Source organism: Pelophylax lessonae, assembly GCF_965119305.1.
Source record: "Pelophylax lessonae genome assembly, chromosome: 9".
Lineage (NCBI taxonomy): Eukaryota > Metazoa > Chordata > Amphibia > Anura > Ranidae > Pelophylax > Pelophylax lessonae.
In genome coordinates, this window is record NC_138776.1 from 112,713,451 (window position 1) to 112,728,818 (window position 15,368).

General features: G+C 43.1%; 1 protein-coding gene across 40 annotated transcripts in view; it reads left to right on the forward strand.

The window, feature by feature from the left end:
* Positions 1-15,368, forward strand: part of ANK3 (ankyrin 3) — a 920,123-nt gene that overhangs the window by 714,244 nt on the left and 190,511 nt on the right. For all 40 annotated transcript variants that reach the window (XM_082268127.1, XM_082268156.1, XM_082268164.1 and 37 more), the window contains 4 exons: positions 1,707-1,805; positions 3,558-3,755; positions 5,325-5,423; positions 12,557-12,655. In XM_082268127.1, coding sequence (XP_082124253.1) covers positions 1,707-1,805; positions 3,558-3,755; positions 5,325-5,423; positions 12,557-12,655 — 495 coding nt within the window. The remainder of the gene's footprint in view (positions 1-1,706; positions 1,806-3,557; positions 3,756-5,324; positions 5,424-12,556; positions 12,656-15,368) is intronic.

Sequence of the window (15,368 nt, forward strand, 5' to 3'; positions counted from 1 at the left end):
CCCCACCCCAAAGCACCTTGTTCCCATGTTGATGGGGACAAGGACCTTTTCCCGAAAATCCTGGATGGTGGTTGCGGGAGTCTGCGGGCAGGGGGCTTATCGGAATTTTGAAGCCTCCTTTAACAAGGGGGCCCCCAGATCCCACCCCCCATGTGAATGAGTATGGGGTATATTGTAGAGAGAGCAGAGCAGGAATAAACCGGGAGACAGCATCAGAGGAGGGCCGGATTGGTGGCGGAGAAGGCCCGGAGGAAGAATATCAGAAGGAGAAGATCAGAGAAAGAAGACCCGAGGGAGAAGATCAGAGAAAATTTATAATAAAGGAGTTCTTAAAACCATCCTTGTCTTTAGTTACACTATTCTGCCTTTTTTTTGGGGGGGAAAGGGTAGGGGTACCCCATACTTATTCACATGGGAGGGCTTGGATCTGGAGGCCCCCTTGTTAAAGGGGGCTTCCAGATTCCGATAAGCCCCCTGCCCAGAGACCCCCACAACCACTGCCCAGGGTTGTCGGGAAGAGGCCCTTGTCCCCATCAACATGGGGACAAGTCGCTTTGGGGTGGGGGGGCTGCATGTTCAGATAAGGGTCTGGTATGGATTTTGGGGGGTGACCCCACGCCATCTCCTTTTTTTTGCCTTGGGGGTTACCCTCAATATCCATTCCAGACTAAAGGGGGGGAACCCACAGCATTTTTTTTTTTTTTTCATTATGGTATGAGGTTCCCTTTCAAGATCCATACCAGACTCAAAAGGCCTGAACTTGGGGGAACCCACACCATTTTTTTTAAATTTTGGAATGGTGTTCCCCTTCAAGATTTTCAGAGCACAAGTCGCACCACAAGTCGGATCATCATGATCCGACTTGGATGTGACTTCTATTCAAATTTTTTGAATAGAGGCAGACAAAACCCTACTAAAAGCTAACGCAGCTAAACGCATATTAATGCCAATAAAAAAAGCTACAAAAAGTGTATTTTTACAGCTGCTTTTTTCTGGCATTGGTAGTGGCTTTGCAGCTCGTTTTTTCTAATGCCATGTGTGCATGAGGACTTAAACTTGCCATACCCATTACAATCTGACTTTACTACTACTTAAACTATTCAATCAATCGGTATCCAACCAAGTAGGCCCTTGTATTACATAGTTGTTGGTAGGTCTATAGGAGATTGTACAGTCAGGTGGCAATGTGTGTGGTGAGTTTAACACAGAATAATAACATTAGTTACAGCTGCCTGTCTCATTTATATACTGTTTTAAGCACATTGAAAAGTCTATACATTCCCTTTAATCCCCTTCTAATAAATGTTAAACCAGGATTATAATGAAGTTCACATATTTCTTCCTAATTGTTCTAACATGTTATCCGCAAAGCTTTTACATAGCTGCCGTACAATTCAACACAGTTTTACTTCCCTTTCTTTTGCTAGATTTTTGCTTGCTATAAAACAGTATAGCAGTTTTATAAGCTAGTGAACAGTACATACTGTCATAAATGAATACATATAACAAATCTAAAATAAAAGAATTGTGTGCAATTACTGAAGCAAGCAGATTCATTGCAGTTATCATTTTTGTACTGAATGTAAGAAAATGAAAAGAATGTAATTACAATAGGCAATAAAGATACTTACTGCTCAGGCAGTTGATACATGGGACCCGCTGTGATATAAAACTGTGGATAATCTGTACATTTTTAAATGTTGCAGAGAGGAGAGACTGCGCTGCATATGGCTGCTAGAGCTGGCCAATCAGAAGTTGTCCGATACCTTTTGCAAAATGGAGCTCAAGCAGAAGCTAAAGCGAAGGTAAGTCAGAAAACATGGATGGTTGTTCCCAACATTATTTTTGTGCTGTTTAGAATATGCATTTGAGACTAAAAGAAAACCATTTATTATACTGGAATACATTACTTAATAGTGACCCAAGCATAATTTTTTCCAACAACAGCAGATTAGTTTAATTTGATGTAGAGTAACATCACTTTACTGATATTCTGATACCTGCCTACTTCAGTTTTTTGTATTGTAGTCTTGTCACTAGTCAATACACAATGCAGGGGGTATTTGTGTAAGGAAACAATTTAACCACTTCTTTATAGCAAACATTCCTGCATGTGTGTCCAGTTTTTATAGTGCTATTTTGTCAGTGTGTGCTTGACCTGGCATCACTAGGTGTCTACAATATGTTGTCCTTGCAAGCGCAATGAAGGCCAGAATAAGGTGGGGTAGCAGAAGGTGCACATTCCCCTGGTATTGTGTTGATATGTGGGGGCCCTTGATAGCTGCTGGAGGCAGGATTCTGGATTCTGCTTTCTCCTTCCTACAAAAGCAGCCTGCTGTGGATGGAAAAGAGCAGGTGCGGGGACTGAACACACCTCAGTCTCAGTGCCACGATGCTGTGGAGTGAAGGCAGACTGCCCTTATTCCCATCTTCCCTTGTCAGGTGACATATCACATGACCAGAGACAGGAAGAAGGAGAAGCTACCTTCATCCCCTATGGGTACCACTCTGGGAAGGGGATCTAAACTGAATGAGTACACAGATGATGGGGGTCAAATCAGCCCCTTAGTTTCCTCCCTTCCCTAGGATCCCTCATTACATACATTTTGTGACAGTGCACTGTGCGTACACTATTAGCCCCACCCTCGCCCCCCACCCCACGGGTGGGGATGTCGCAGTTTGCCATGTTCACCCTGAGCCCTAAATGACCTTGTCCTGACACTGAACCCAACTATCTTTTGTCTATGTTCTTGCCACAGCTCACCCAATCCCCTGCAGCTCTGTTTAACTGAATATCATAAATTAACAGTGGACACTACTCTGCTTTATGCACATTATGCATAGGACTGTTTATCTGTGCCGCATAGCTGCAAGGAAGTATTGGTAATAGAGAAGCATATATAAGTAAAGGTACACTGCTTTATCTTCTCTCCTGCTCCTCGCAATCCACAAAGCACCATGAAAACGGCCTTTCACTAGAGAAACAATACAGTGAAATGGATAATCTATTCATTCATATTAATGCTTTGTTGTAGGGACAATAATAAGTTGAGCCTGTTATAAATTTCTTTAGAACTAGGGCAGATTTCTCCATTCACAGTGTGTACAGGTACAGGATTGGCTTGCTAGTGTCAGGGTTGGAACCTAGAACCAATTAGCAGGGTGCCAAGATAACAAGGCAGCACAATGGAACACAACACTACTGCTAGGAAATAGGTATGATAGTCATGTCTTACTTTCCTGGTAACAGTTTCATAAGGGATTTGTCTATAGTATACTGGGAGGCACGAGAGGTGCACTACCTTGTTTGTGGAACCAACTGAGGAAAAAATTGTCTGAAACAATTTGTGTTTTCCTTTATTTCTTCCTTCTTACAGTTTAAACAGACAATATAATTGATTGCATTGGAACAGACACTTTCCAGCAAGATTTTGTCCTGATGTATATGTTTGCAGCTGACCCAGTAAAAATAGTATAATAATTGTGTCTTTTCACTAAATATTTTCTAAGGTTTGTGAATGTTTAACCCTCCTGCCATTCTTCATCTCTGTTTTTAGGATGATCAGACACCTCTGCACATATCAGCTCGACTGGGAAAAGCAGACATAGTTCAGCAATTACTCAAGCAAGGAGCATGTCCAGATGCAGCAACAACATCTGGCTATACTCCACTGCACCTGGCTTCAAGAGAGGGACATGATGATGTGGCTTCTGTTCTACTTGACCAAGGGGCGTCCTATTCCATAGTCACAAAGGTCAGTTACTTCTACTTAAATTGTACTTTGGGATGTCGATTTTCCTAGCTTCATCTCACTGTGGAAACTGGCAATACAACAACTATCATTGAGTGAGAGACATACATTTAGTACCCTATCTTAATACTGATAAGTGATTTCAGTTACTATGTATCATTTTATACCTCTTCTAAAGGTTCACACCAAAATAATAGAATGATCGTCTGATCTTTAACAATCACATTGGGGAGCATTTGTAGGCCTACAAGTTCTCCTGATGTCTGCTGTTTTAGCCTGCTTGGAGACATTTCACTGCCAATCTCTATTATAGCACCAACAGAGCTTCCTATCCCTTCTCAAAAGGCACTCTCAAATTTGTCTGATGTGAACGTACATGTTTATGCAGCAATTGTTCATAAAACACATATTTTTATATATTTACAAATTCCTAACAAGCAGCATATGTGCATTAAAACAAGATCTCAATATCTGTGTGGCTTCAGGCACTGTGGAGCTATTAATCCATAAATTTTGCTGCAGAAGCATTGAAAGTGATTCAAGTCAGCTATGCTCCCCCTCCCCCTGAGTTTATATTAGAGATGGGGAAGCAGGGTTAGCTGAAAAGGCTTTGAAAATAACATCAGTACTTCTGCTATAATATTTGGGAGTAAATTGCTCCAAAGTGCCTGCAGTTACAGAGGTCAGCAGTAACTTGTTTTACAGCTCGTTTAGTGCTGGTTAAAGTGGAACTTCACTCACCTTTACTACTTCATTGCATCTTACTCCTCCTCTCCCCCTTTAAGCAAAAATGTTCTGCCTAGGCAAGAATAACGCCCCCTCTGTCCACCTGAGATACCCACATAATGCATCCCAGGAGGCTTTGGGGCTACATAGAACACACAACGGGGGGGAGAAGATGCTAGGACCCAAAGGACACAGCCAGCCTCCTGAGGAAGATGACATTGTGGGAAAAGCATGTGCTGGCTTTTGGCGAATTACAGCAGGACAACGTTGGATTTGCTGGGTGGGTGAGTATACTATTTCAGCTCAACCCAGTGGACAAAGAAAGAGAGGGTTAAGATCAAAATAAGCTTGTCAAGGTTCAACTGCTGTGCCCGCTAGCAAGGTCTTAATCTCCTATTGCTGGATTTATTGCATATTGCACAGTATAAAAAAATTTAACTGGAGGAGTAAGATGTGTGTTCATGGCTGTATAATGGCAGAGGCATAGACTTTGGCAGAGAACTCCATTTTCAAAGTATCAACATTAAATGTAAACTTGCACCCACTGCTGGATTTTTCACTGCTTTTATTATACACAAAATACAGCAGATGGAGTGCATTGGCTAGATGCACAGTGGCTGTGGCATAATCCTGGCAGGTTGAGCTGGGAATTAGCTTCTTTAATTCATAATGGTAGCCAGTGAATGAATCTGCCCACAATCCATTTATGTAATTATTCATGTTGGAAATATCAGTTTTTACTGGCCTGACTCTTTTATGGAAAAACAAATTATGGATGAATAAAAATGTCAAGTAGTGAGCAAACATGCAAACCGGTTTAACCACTGTTAAAACTCATATTTACAGAAAGGATTTACTCCTCTACATGTTGCTGCAAAATATGGGAAGCTTGAAGTTGCCAAACTGTTATTACAGAAAAGTGCATCTCCAGATGCTGCAGGAAAGGTGGGTATAGACCTATGTCATTGACTGGCTCGATCGTCTAGAAATAGCTGTTACCAAGTACAAACAGGAGGTGGCATTAGTGTGTGAAAAATTTCCCCCAGTGCAGGTATGACACTTAAGCTGGCCATACACAAAAAGATGGCAACCTTTCAAGGAAAGAGTTGTATCCTTCAAAAATTATTAATATTACTCAGGATTTATGTTGCGGTAACAGTTTGTGCATCACTTTACAAAGTGAAGGCAGATGATACAGTTACAAAACAATTCAATACAGAAGTAATCAGAGGGTCCTGCTCATTAGAGCTTACAATCTAGAATGAATATACAGTAAATGCATTTAAAAATGTCCTAAAATGCATATAAATGAATGTGATCATATGTTCATGGGAATAAGGCAGAGGCTTGTTGTGCCAAAGGCAGACATGTTAAAAAAAAATAATTTGCAGTTCAAAAATCATGAATCAGTTAGATTCATTAACAATAGTTTTCCTTGGAAAATAGATGTGCAGATATTAACCAAATTTTTATATTTTTTTCGTGTTTCATTTCTTATTAAAGGGGGTTGAAATAATCTAATATGTGATTGATTGATTAATCACTTATTATCACCAGATTAATCCTTTATTACCTATATGGGCAGCATTAAATTCCGGCTGACTATAGATTAATTCAGCAAATCCTTTCCCCATTTCTTTCTGTCAGTGTAGTGTTTAACCAGTGTGTGAGGCTCTGTTTGTCTGAGACTTTAGACACAGGGGTACGATAAGGGATGAGTAACTGGAATAGGTTATCTCTGTGTGTGAGTGTGTAAACTACAGTTTGAGCTACTGACGTCTGTAAACAACATTTGTCTTTTAACAGAGATGCTAAAAACCTGCAAATACATTGAAATGTGCTTAAAGAAAAAACTCTGTGCTTTGCAAAACTAGGACAAACAAACAGGTTTCCTTTAAAGTATAATTAAACGCATTTTTAAAAAAAAAAATTGTATAGAGTAGATGGGGATTAGAACACTTGTCTGGTTTTATTACTATCTGTGCCCCTGTTAAGGAGGTTCACCCTCTCTCGTTGTCATGTCTACATTTATCACCAAGAGTGAAAAAAGCCCAAATTTTGGGTTGTCCTCAAAACAGTAATAAAGGGAAAATTTTCCAATAGGGACATTAGTTCTGGTGACCCTGGTGACAACCAGGGATTCCCTCACTTTGAATAGATTTCCTCTTACTTCCTGTTCCTGTACTTCACCTGTTGTGGCTATGAGACAGGAATCCTCCCCAATGGGACACCGATGGGCAAAAAACAAAAGCTGACGGGATAAAATCCTCCCTTAGTGGAGCTGTGTGTGTGTGTGTGTGTGTGTGGGGGGGGGGGGGGGGAGTTAGAAAAGGAAGCCAAGTATATGCATCTTTGGATGTCTGCATTAAGCCCCGGTTCACACTTCTGCGAGTGCCGGGTTCGCATGTAATGTCGGAGCGCACTGCTCCGACATTACATGCGATCAGCTGTGCGGTGCGAGTTTAGCCATACACTTTGTATGGCTAAATTCGCATCGTACCCGGAGCAAACACGCACAGGAGGCATTTTTGCAGCCGCATCAGGATCGGATCGCACAGCGGTTCACACTTGTGCGATCCGTTCCTGTGCGAACTGCACGATCGCACTGCGATATGCGATCAAACTGGGGGTGTCGTTAAGATTACATTGACACCCCCAGCGTATCGCATATGGCAGTGTGAACTGCCGGGGGTGCGTGTGCGATGCGGGAACAGGCTGCGAATTCGCAGCCTTCCCGCATCGCATAAATGTGAACCGAGCCTAAAGTGAACTTATTAATAGATTCACTTTACAGCTCCATCTCCTTGCTCAGAAAATGAGTGTAATATATAAACATGCAGTATTTCCTATTGTACTGTATATACACCTAGGCTGGATAAATGGATGCGGCTGACAGCAGGGGTCCAGTGCATCCCTGTTCTCCATTTCAGGGCGAATCAGGCTTGAATTGTTGCCTGAATTTGGACCTGAAACAGAGCCAAAGACACACCAGACCCTTGCGCAATTCGCTCCGCAGCCACCCTGGAGATGTGTGAACCGGCTCTATTGAGAGCTGGTCACAATCTCCTGTCATGTAAATTGGATGCGGGGAAACCCGCATCCAATTCGCTTAAGTGAAAACCCAGCCTTATTTATTTTGTATAAGTGTTGGGGGTTGTGCAGGCACATAATATTGTGATCTCATTGAAAGCAGTGTGAGTGACAATATTAAAATGATTTTGGTGAAGAAGACAGGCTAAATACTTCAGTGGAGAATAATAAAAAAACATGTAAAAAGTGTTAATGTCACCATTAACCGGTTGCCGACCGCCGCACGACTATATACTGCGGCGGTCAGCCCCGGCCAGGCAGAGTGACGTATCGGTACGTCACTCGCCTGTCACTGACTTGCGAGCCTATCGCGGGCGGGCGCGCGCCCGCCGAGGCGCGCGCCCGCCGCGGCTCGTTCACAGACAAGTCAGTGCGTGTGACCGGCGGACTCGATGTCCGCCAGTCACACTGCGATCGCTCCTGTGAAGGGAGAAAGACAGAGCAGCTTGTGTAAACAAGCTGCCTGTCAGTTCTCCCTGTGTAAAAGTGAAGATCTGTCCGTTCTACTATGTAGAACGGTTGATCTTTGCTTTTACACCAATAGGAATGTCCCTACACAGTTAGAATCACGCCCCTAGGACACACTTAACCCCTCCCTGTCCAATAAAGTTAATCCCTTCCCTGCCAGTGTCATTTTTGCAGTAACAGTGCATATGTATAGCACTGATTACTGCAGTAATGTCACTGGTACCCCCAAAAGTGTCAAAAATGTCAGTCAAGGGTCCGATCTGTCCGCCGCAATGTCGCAGTACCGAAAAAAAATCGCAGATCGCCGCCATTACGCGTTAAAAAAAAAAAACACCAAAAATGACAAAAATCTTTCCCTTTGTTAGTAAACGCGATAACTTTTGCGCAAACCAATCAAAATACGCTTTTTGCGATTTTTTTTACCAAACATAGGTAGCATAAAACAAATTGGCCGAAAAATGTTAAAAAATTTTGATTTTTACTTTTTTTTTTGGGGAATTTCATATAAAAAAATGTGAAAAATATTGTTATTTTTGCAAAATTTACGCTCTTTTTTTGTTTATAGCGCGTGATCAAAAAATCGCACAGGTGATCAAATACCACCAAAAGAAAGCTCTGTTTGTGGGAAAAAAAGGACGTCAAATTCGTTTAGGTACAGCGTCGCACGACCGCGCAATTGTCCGTTAAAGTCACGCAGTAAAAAATCGCAAAAAAAACCCTGGTCCTTTAGCAGCCAAATCCTCCGGGGCTTAAGTGGTTAAATTACAAGCCATCTATACTTCCTTACCCAGTAATGGTGTGACAGTGCATCATTTATTTTTTTAAAGATATGTTTATTGAGCTTTTACAAAAAAAAAAAAATACATAAAAGAAAAACAAAAGTCAAAAGAAAAAAGAAGAATCTACATTCCAACTAGTGACCACGCAGAGTCTCACATGTCTCTCAAAGAAAGAAATGTTAGATGTTAAATGTAACATTAGAGAATTACACATGTAACAGGGCAGAGGCGGCTCTAGGCTTTGTGAGGCCTAAGGCAAAACTTGGACATGAGGCCCCACTCATGCCCATAATGGGAAAAATAATTCAAGCGATAAAAATGAACTGTATAAATTGCATATATTAAGAGCCTTAACCTTTGTACTATGAATTCACAGTTTCTAGAATTTTCTCTAACCAATTCTTCTTTAATCAAAGATTATTAAGCATCGGGTATGTATGTATATATATATATATATATATATATATATATATATATGTCTGCTCTTACATCACAGTCCCCAGCATTTCCCTATAGGTCATGATTCCCTGAGTCCCTCCTTACATCAGAGTTCAGTGTCCCCCCTTACATAAGAGTTCTCCTTTAAATCAGATTCCCCCATCATCTCCTCCTTAAATCAGAGTCCCCCTCTTAAATCAAATTTCACAGAGTCCCCTTTACATCAGAGTCTCCAGAGTTTCCCCCTTACACTGTAAGAGGGGAATCTGAAGACTTTGATGTAAGAGGAGTTCTGGGAACCCTGATTTAGGGGTAATGTGGTGGAATGTTGGGGACTCTGAAGTAAGGGGAGTTCAGAGAAACCCAGATTTAAGGGGGAATGCTGGAGACTCTGATGTAAGGAGAGTTCTGGGAACCCTAATTTGAGGGGGAAAGCTAGGGACTCTGGTGTAAAAGGGAACTCTGTGGTCACCAAAGCTCCCCCTTGCATCAGAGTTTCCAGAGACCCCATTACACTTCCCTTCACCAGTCCGCCACAGTCTAGGGCATGACAAGTCCCACTACAGAAGGCTGCCATACCTGAGTCTCCACAGAGGGCACTGTAAATTCCAGTATAGTGCACTGCCATTCCTCCCTCAAGGAATGGAAGCCTGCTATGCTTGGACTTGTACTGCTCTCTGTGGGGACTAAGGCATGGCAGCCTGCCATTCTGAAACTTGTAGTGCCCTCTGTGAGGGACTGGGGATTCCTCAGTCCTCCACATTCTAGGGCATTATAAGTCCCAGCATAGTGGGCTGTCATTCCTCAGTCCCTCACAGCTGGGGCGGAAAAACAACAGAGTTAAACATCTAAAGGACAACCAAAGCTACCAATCATGTACAGAGTCCATATGCTATATAATGTCACAGCCCCGCTACCCCTCACCTTCCACCTCGGATGCTGTCATTGTGTAGGGCAAAGGGCTCCAGCTCCACCAAGTTTGGCTTTGATGTCAGATATGCAGGACTGGCTCAGCTCCACTCTCTTCCCTGGCAACTGACTCTGGCGTCACGGGGGGCCTCTCTTCCTCCCCCAGCCATCCAGGGGCCCTCTCCTTCTTCTCCTCCAGCCACCAAGGGGCCCTCTCCTTCTTCTCCAGCCACCGAGGGGCCCTCTCCTTCTTCTCCTCCAGCCACCCAGGGTCCCTCTCCTTCTCCAGCCACCCAGGGTCCCTCTCCTTCTCCTCCTTCAACCACCCAGGGTCCTTCTCCTCCAGCCACCCAGGGGCCCTCTCCTTCTCCCCCAGCCACCCAGGGGCTCTCTCCTTCTCCCCCAGCCACCCATGGGCCCTCTCCTTCTCCCCCCCCCCACCCAGGGGCCCTCTCCTTCTCCCCTACAGCCACCCAGGGGCCCTCTCCTTCTCCCCTACAGCCACCCAGCGGCCCTCTCCTTCTCCCCTACAGCCACCCAGGGGGCCCTCTCCTTCTCCCCCAGCCACCCAGGGGCCATCTCCTTCTCCCCCAGCCACCCAGGGGCCATCTCCTTCTCCCCCAGCCATCCAGGGGCCATCTCCTTCTCCCCCAGCCACCCAGGAGCTCTCTCCTCTTCCCTCAGCCACCCAGGGGGCCCTCTCCTTCTCCCTCAGCCACCCAGGGGCCCTCTCCTTCTCCTTCAGCCACCCAGGGGCCCTATCCTTCTCCTTCAGCCACCCAGGGGCCCTCTCCTCCCTTAGCCACCCAGGTGCCCTCTCCTGAGCCACCCAGGGGCCCTTTCCTCTTTCCCTAGCCACCTAGGGGCCCTAGCCTTTTCCCCTAGCCACCCAGGGACCCTCTCCTTCTCTTCCAGCCACCCTCTCCTCCCCCAGCCACCCAGGGCCTTCTTCTTCTCCTCCTCCTCCACCAACCATTCTAAGACTCTTCCAACTTCCCTGGGGCTACTCACCCCCTTTGCGTAGTAGACACCACAAATCTATGACCAGCCTGCAGAGTGACAAGTCGGGGCCTGGTTACCTGTATGTTCCTGGGCCAGGGCAGAGCTCTCCTCCCAGAGCAACAACTGATGATAGCAGAATGAGCTGACCTGGCAGTCACTTCCTACTGATGCAGGTACACGCCCACCGATTCCTCCACATCTTAGGATTACATGATCAGATGGCCAATCCCCAGGCAGAGAAGGCGGGGTAAGTGTCAGCAGACAACAGACACCTGGCAGCCGCAGTGAAGGGACTGCAGCACACTGCTGCCACTTTTATATCCGAGAATTTAAAACCACTTTTTACTTGGGAGATTTCCCTGACTGCGCCCTTCTAAATGTTGTCGCTCCGCCACTGGCCGCGAGGCCCCTGTAGGTGCGAGGCCTTAGGCAACCGCCTAATTTGCCTAATTAGAGAGCCGCCTATGTAACAGGGTTACACTCTTCAGTTCAATAATGCATTGTAGATATAAATAACAATGAACAAATCCTAATCTCCTGGATCCAGAGAAGTCAAAGGAAGAGGGGGCTAGATAGCCATCTGCCCCAAAGTTTATCAAACCATTTTTTTTTTCCACAATTCAAAAGTAAGTCTACACATAGGGAGGGAGTTATTAATAAGCTTTAGCCATTGAGTTATAGCAGGTAAAACTTTCCCTTTCCAAGGTCACATTTTTAGCGTAAAAGTACAAAATACGTAATAGGTGTCTAGTGTCTTTGGACAGACAGTTCCCCAAGGATTCCCAGAAAACAATTTGTTGAATTGAGGACATTAGGAGGGCCCAACACTGAAGAGAAAATGTTGCCCACATCCTTCCAGAACTAGCGGACATGGCCAAAAACAGTGTAGGAAATATTCCACCTGACCACACCCCCTAAAACCGGTTGCTACAGGGCGTAAGCCCATTTTATGTAATCTAGCAGAAGTGAGGTGAGAGTGTTAAAAAAAATTTTGGTTAATTAATTTAATCTTTTGATGAAATAACAGAGGTCTTAAAGGTGTCAGCAAATTCTGACCAGTCAGATTCAGTTAAAGATATGTCTATAAATAATATTTTAAAGGGTTTCCATGGAGGAGGCAATAGCCGCTTCCATAGAAGGAACAAGCATTATCTGGTACAGGATGTAACCAGTCATGAACATGCATTAGTTGGGACACCAGGTAGTAAAAAAAGCCAGTTCTGCCAATTGGGTTGGTAGTCATAAAACCCCCAATGCCCAGTACATAATTTCTAGTTTTTCTCTGTTATTTTTGTAACTAACAGGCAGACATAACTGCTAAGATTTTTCACAGAACACATAGTATGTCACAGTGTTAGTGATAACAGTGGTTGTTTCTGCATGTGTTTTTAGACCGGTCTAACACCACTGCATGTTGCGGCACACTATGATAACCAGAAAGTGGCATTGCTATTGTTGGATAAAGGAGCATCACCTCATGGAGCTGCAAAGGTAAAAAACTCCAAATTGTATCATGTTTATATGTAATAAAATCATGTTTTGCCATCTAATGATCTTGGTAACATACAATGAATGGTTAAGAAATAGCTGTCTGTATTGTATGGTAAATAAATAATGCAGCAAGATGTATAGGCATATATAGTGCATTCATGAAGTATTCATACCCCCTTCCCTTTTTTTTTTTTTTTTGCATACTGATACTACAGTTGTTTACATTATTTTTTTATTTCTTTAAAGTGGTTGTAAAGGCAGAAGATTTTTTTTATCTTAATGCATTCTATGCATGAAAATAAAAAGCCTTTTGTGTGCAGCAGCCCCCCTAATACTTAACTAAGCTCCATCTAGATCCAGCGATGTTGCAGGAGTGTCTCGGCTGCCTGGGACTCCCCTCCTCATTGGCTGAGACAGCAGCGCGGCGCCATTGGCTCCCACTGCTGTGAATCAAAGACAGCCAGCCAATGGTGAGAGAAAGGGGGCAGGGCCAGCCGCAGCTCTGTATCTGAATGGACACAGGGAGCTGTGGCTCGGCTTGGGTGCCCCCATAGTAAGCTTCTTGCTGTGGAAGCACTCAACGGGAGGGAGGGTCCAGGAGCACCGAAGAGGGACCCAAGAAGAGGAGGATCGAGGCTGCTCTGTACAAAACCACAACACCATGTAATTAAGTATGACATGTTTGTTGAAATAAAATATAGAAGTGTGAAGCTGCGCTGATCAAGGACAGTGTTGTTAATAATCTGAAATATCAGAAATTATTTTTAGGTCAATTGGACAGCATAAATGTACTGTGAATATTTACAAAACAGTGCATAACTCCAAAAGCGTAGTGGTGTATAGGATAAGTTAAAATGTGCTGTAAAGATTTGATGACAATAAATAAATAAATACCTTATATAAATAAATAAATCCAGTAAACTAATAAAATTCCTTTCCGTGATCAATTCCTTTCAGTAATAAATTCAATAATCCACAATATATATAGACAGTACGTGACTCACAACTGTAGTGGGTGCAAAGAATGTGCACTAAAATTGTGAAAAAATCCTAACCTAAATAAATAAATAAATAAATCCAATAGATCAATAAATACTTTTTAGTAATAAATATAAATAAATCAATGTGCATGAAGAATGTGTTATAAAACAGTGGTCTGTGAATGCTGAACAATAAAATCCTTTGGGATGGACTTTCTCTGAAAAGATTTTTAATTATTTACTTTTCTTCAGCATGCACTGTCTATATATATTGTGGATTATTGAATTTTTTTTTACTGAAAGGAATTGATCACGGAAAGGAATTTTATTACTTTACTGGATTTATTTATTTAATTATTTAATTATATAAGGTATTTATTTATTGTCATCACATACAGCACATTTTAACTTATCCTATACACCACTTTGCTTTTGGAGTTATGCACTGTTTTGTAAATATTCACAGTACATTTATGCTGTCCACTTGACCTACAAATAATTTCTGATATTTCAGATTATTCACAACACTGTCCTTGATCAGCGCAGCTTCACACTTCTATATTTTATATACTTTCACTCAGCTTTGGTAAGGCTGATCAGATAGCTGCAGCTATCATTAAGTTCACATTGTCTTATGGGATAGCGCAAGGGTCTCCCACATTTTAGTATGACATGTTTGTTATTTTTAACTTAAAAAAAAATGAGAGGACCTCTAGTTGTCACTCGAGAAATATTATAAGCAAGGGCACATCTTTGTGCACGACTTTGCATATGGTTTCCCTGACAGGAGGGTTGCAGGGATGGTTGTCCCTCTGGAACTTTGTCCTATCTCCACACAGGATCTCTAAAGCTCAATTTCGGTGACCATTGGGTTCTTGGTCAACCCTTTTACTAAAGCCTTTCACCTCCGATTGCTCAGTTTGGCCGGAAGCGAGCAGCTCTTGGAAGAGTCCTGGTAGTGCCAAACTTCTTTCATTTGAGAACTATCATTTGAGAACTATGGATGCCATTCTGCTTTTCGGAACCTTAAGTGCAACAAAAATTTTTTTTTTAGCCTTCCCCAGATCTGTGCCTTGCAATAATCCCGCTTCTGAACCCTATAGGCAATTCCTTTGACGTCATGGCTTTTGCTCTGATACAGTATGCATTGCCAGCTGTGAGGCCTTTTTTTTAGAGCGGTGTGTGCCTTTCCAAACCATGTCCAATCAATTTACGTAAATAAGCACAGGTAGACTCATCATAATGGAAACCTTTCAACAACAATCAAGAGAAAACGGAGGCACCTGAGCTAAATTTAAAGTATTGTTGCAAACAGTCAGAATGCTTATGCCAATGGGATATTTCAGTTTTTGCTTTTTCATACATTTGCAAACATTTCTAAAATTCTGTTTTTGCTTTGTCATTATAGGGGAACTGAGAGTAGATTTATGAGAAACAAATGTATTTAACTACTTGCGGACCGTCCATTGTACATTTACTGCAGAGTGGCCGCTCTGTGCCAGATCATGTACCTAGTGTGTGATCTATCACTTCCGGGTCTGGGTGTGCATGCGCGTCGCCAGCGACCTGCTTCTATTGTGATCACATGTCCCCCGCGACCTGCTAATTACACAGGATGCAGACAGAACGACAATCTGACTATGTAAACAAGGAAGATTGTTGCTCTGTCAGAAGGAAGGTATTGATCCTCGGATTTTGCAAAGCAGGAACATGGATCTTTGCCTTCCCCTAGT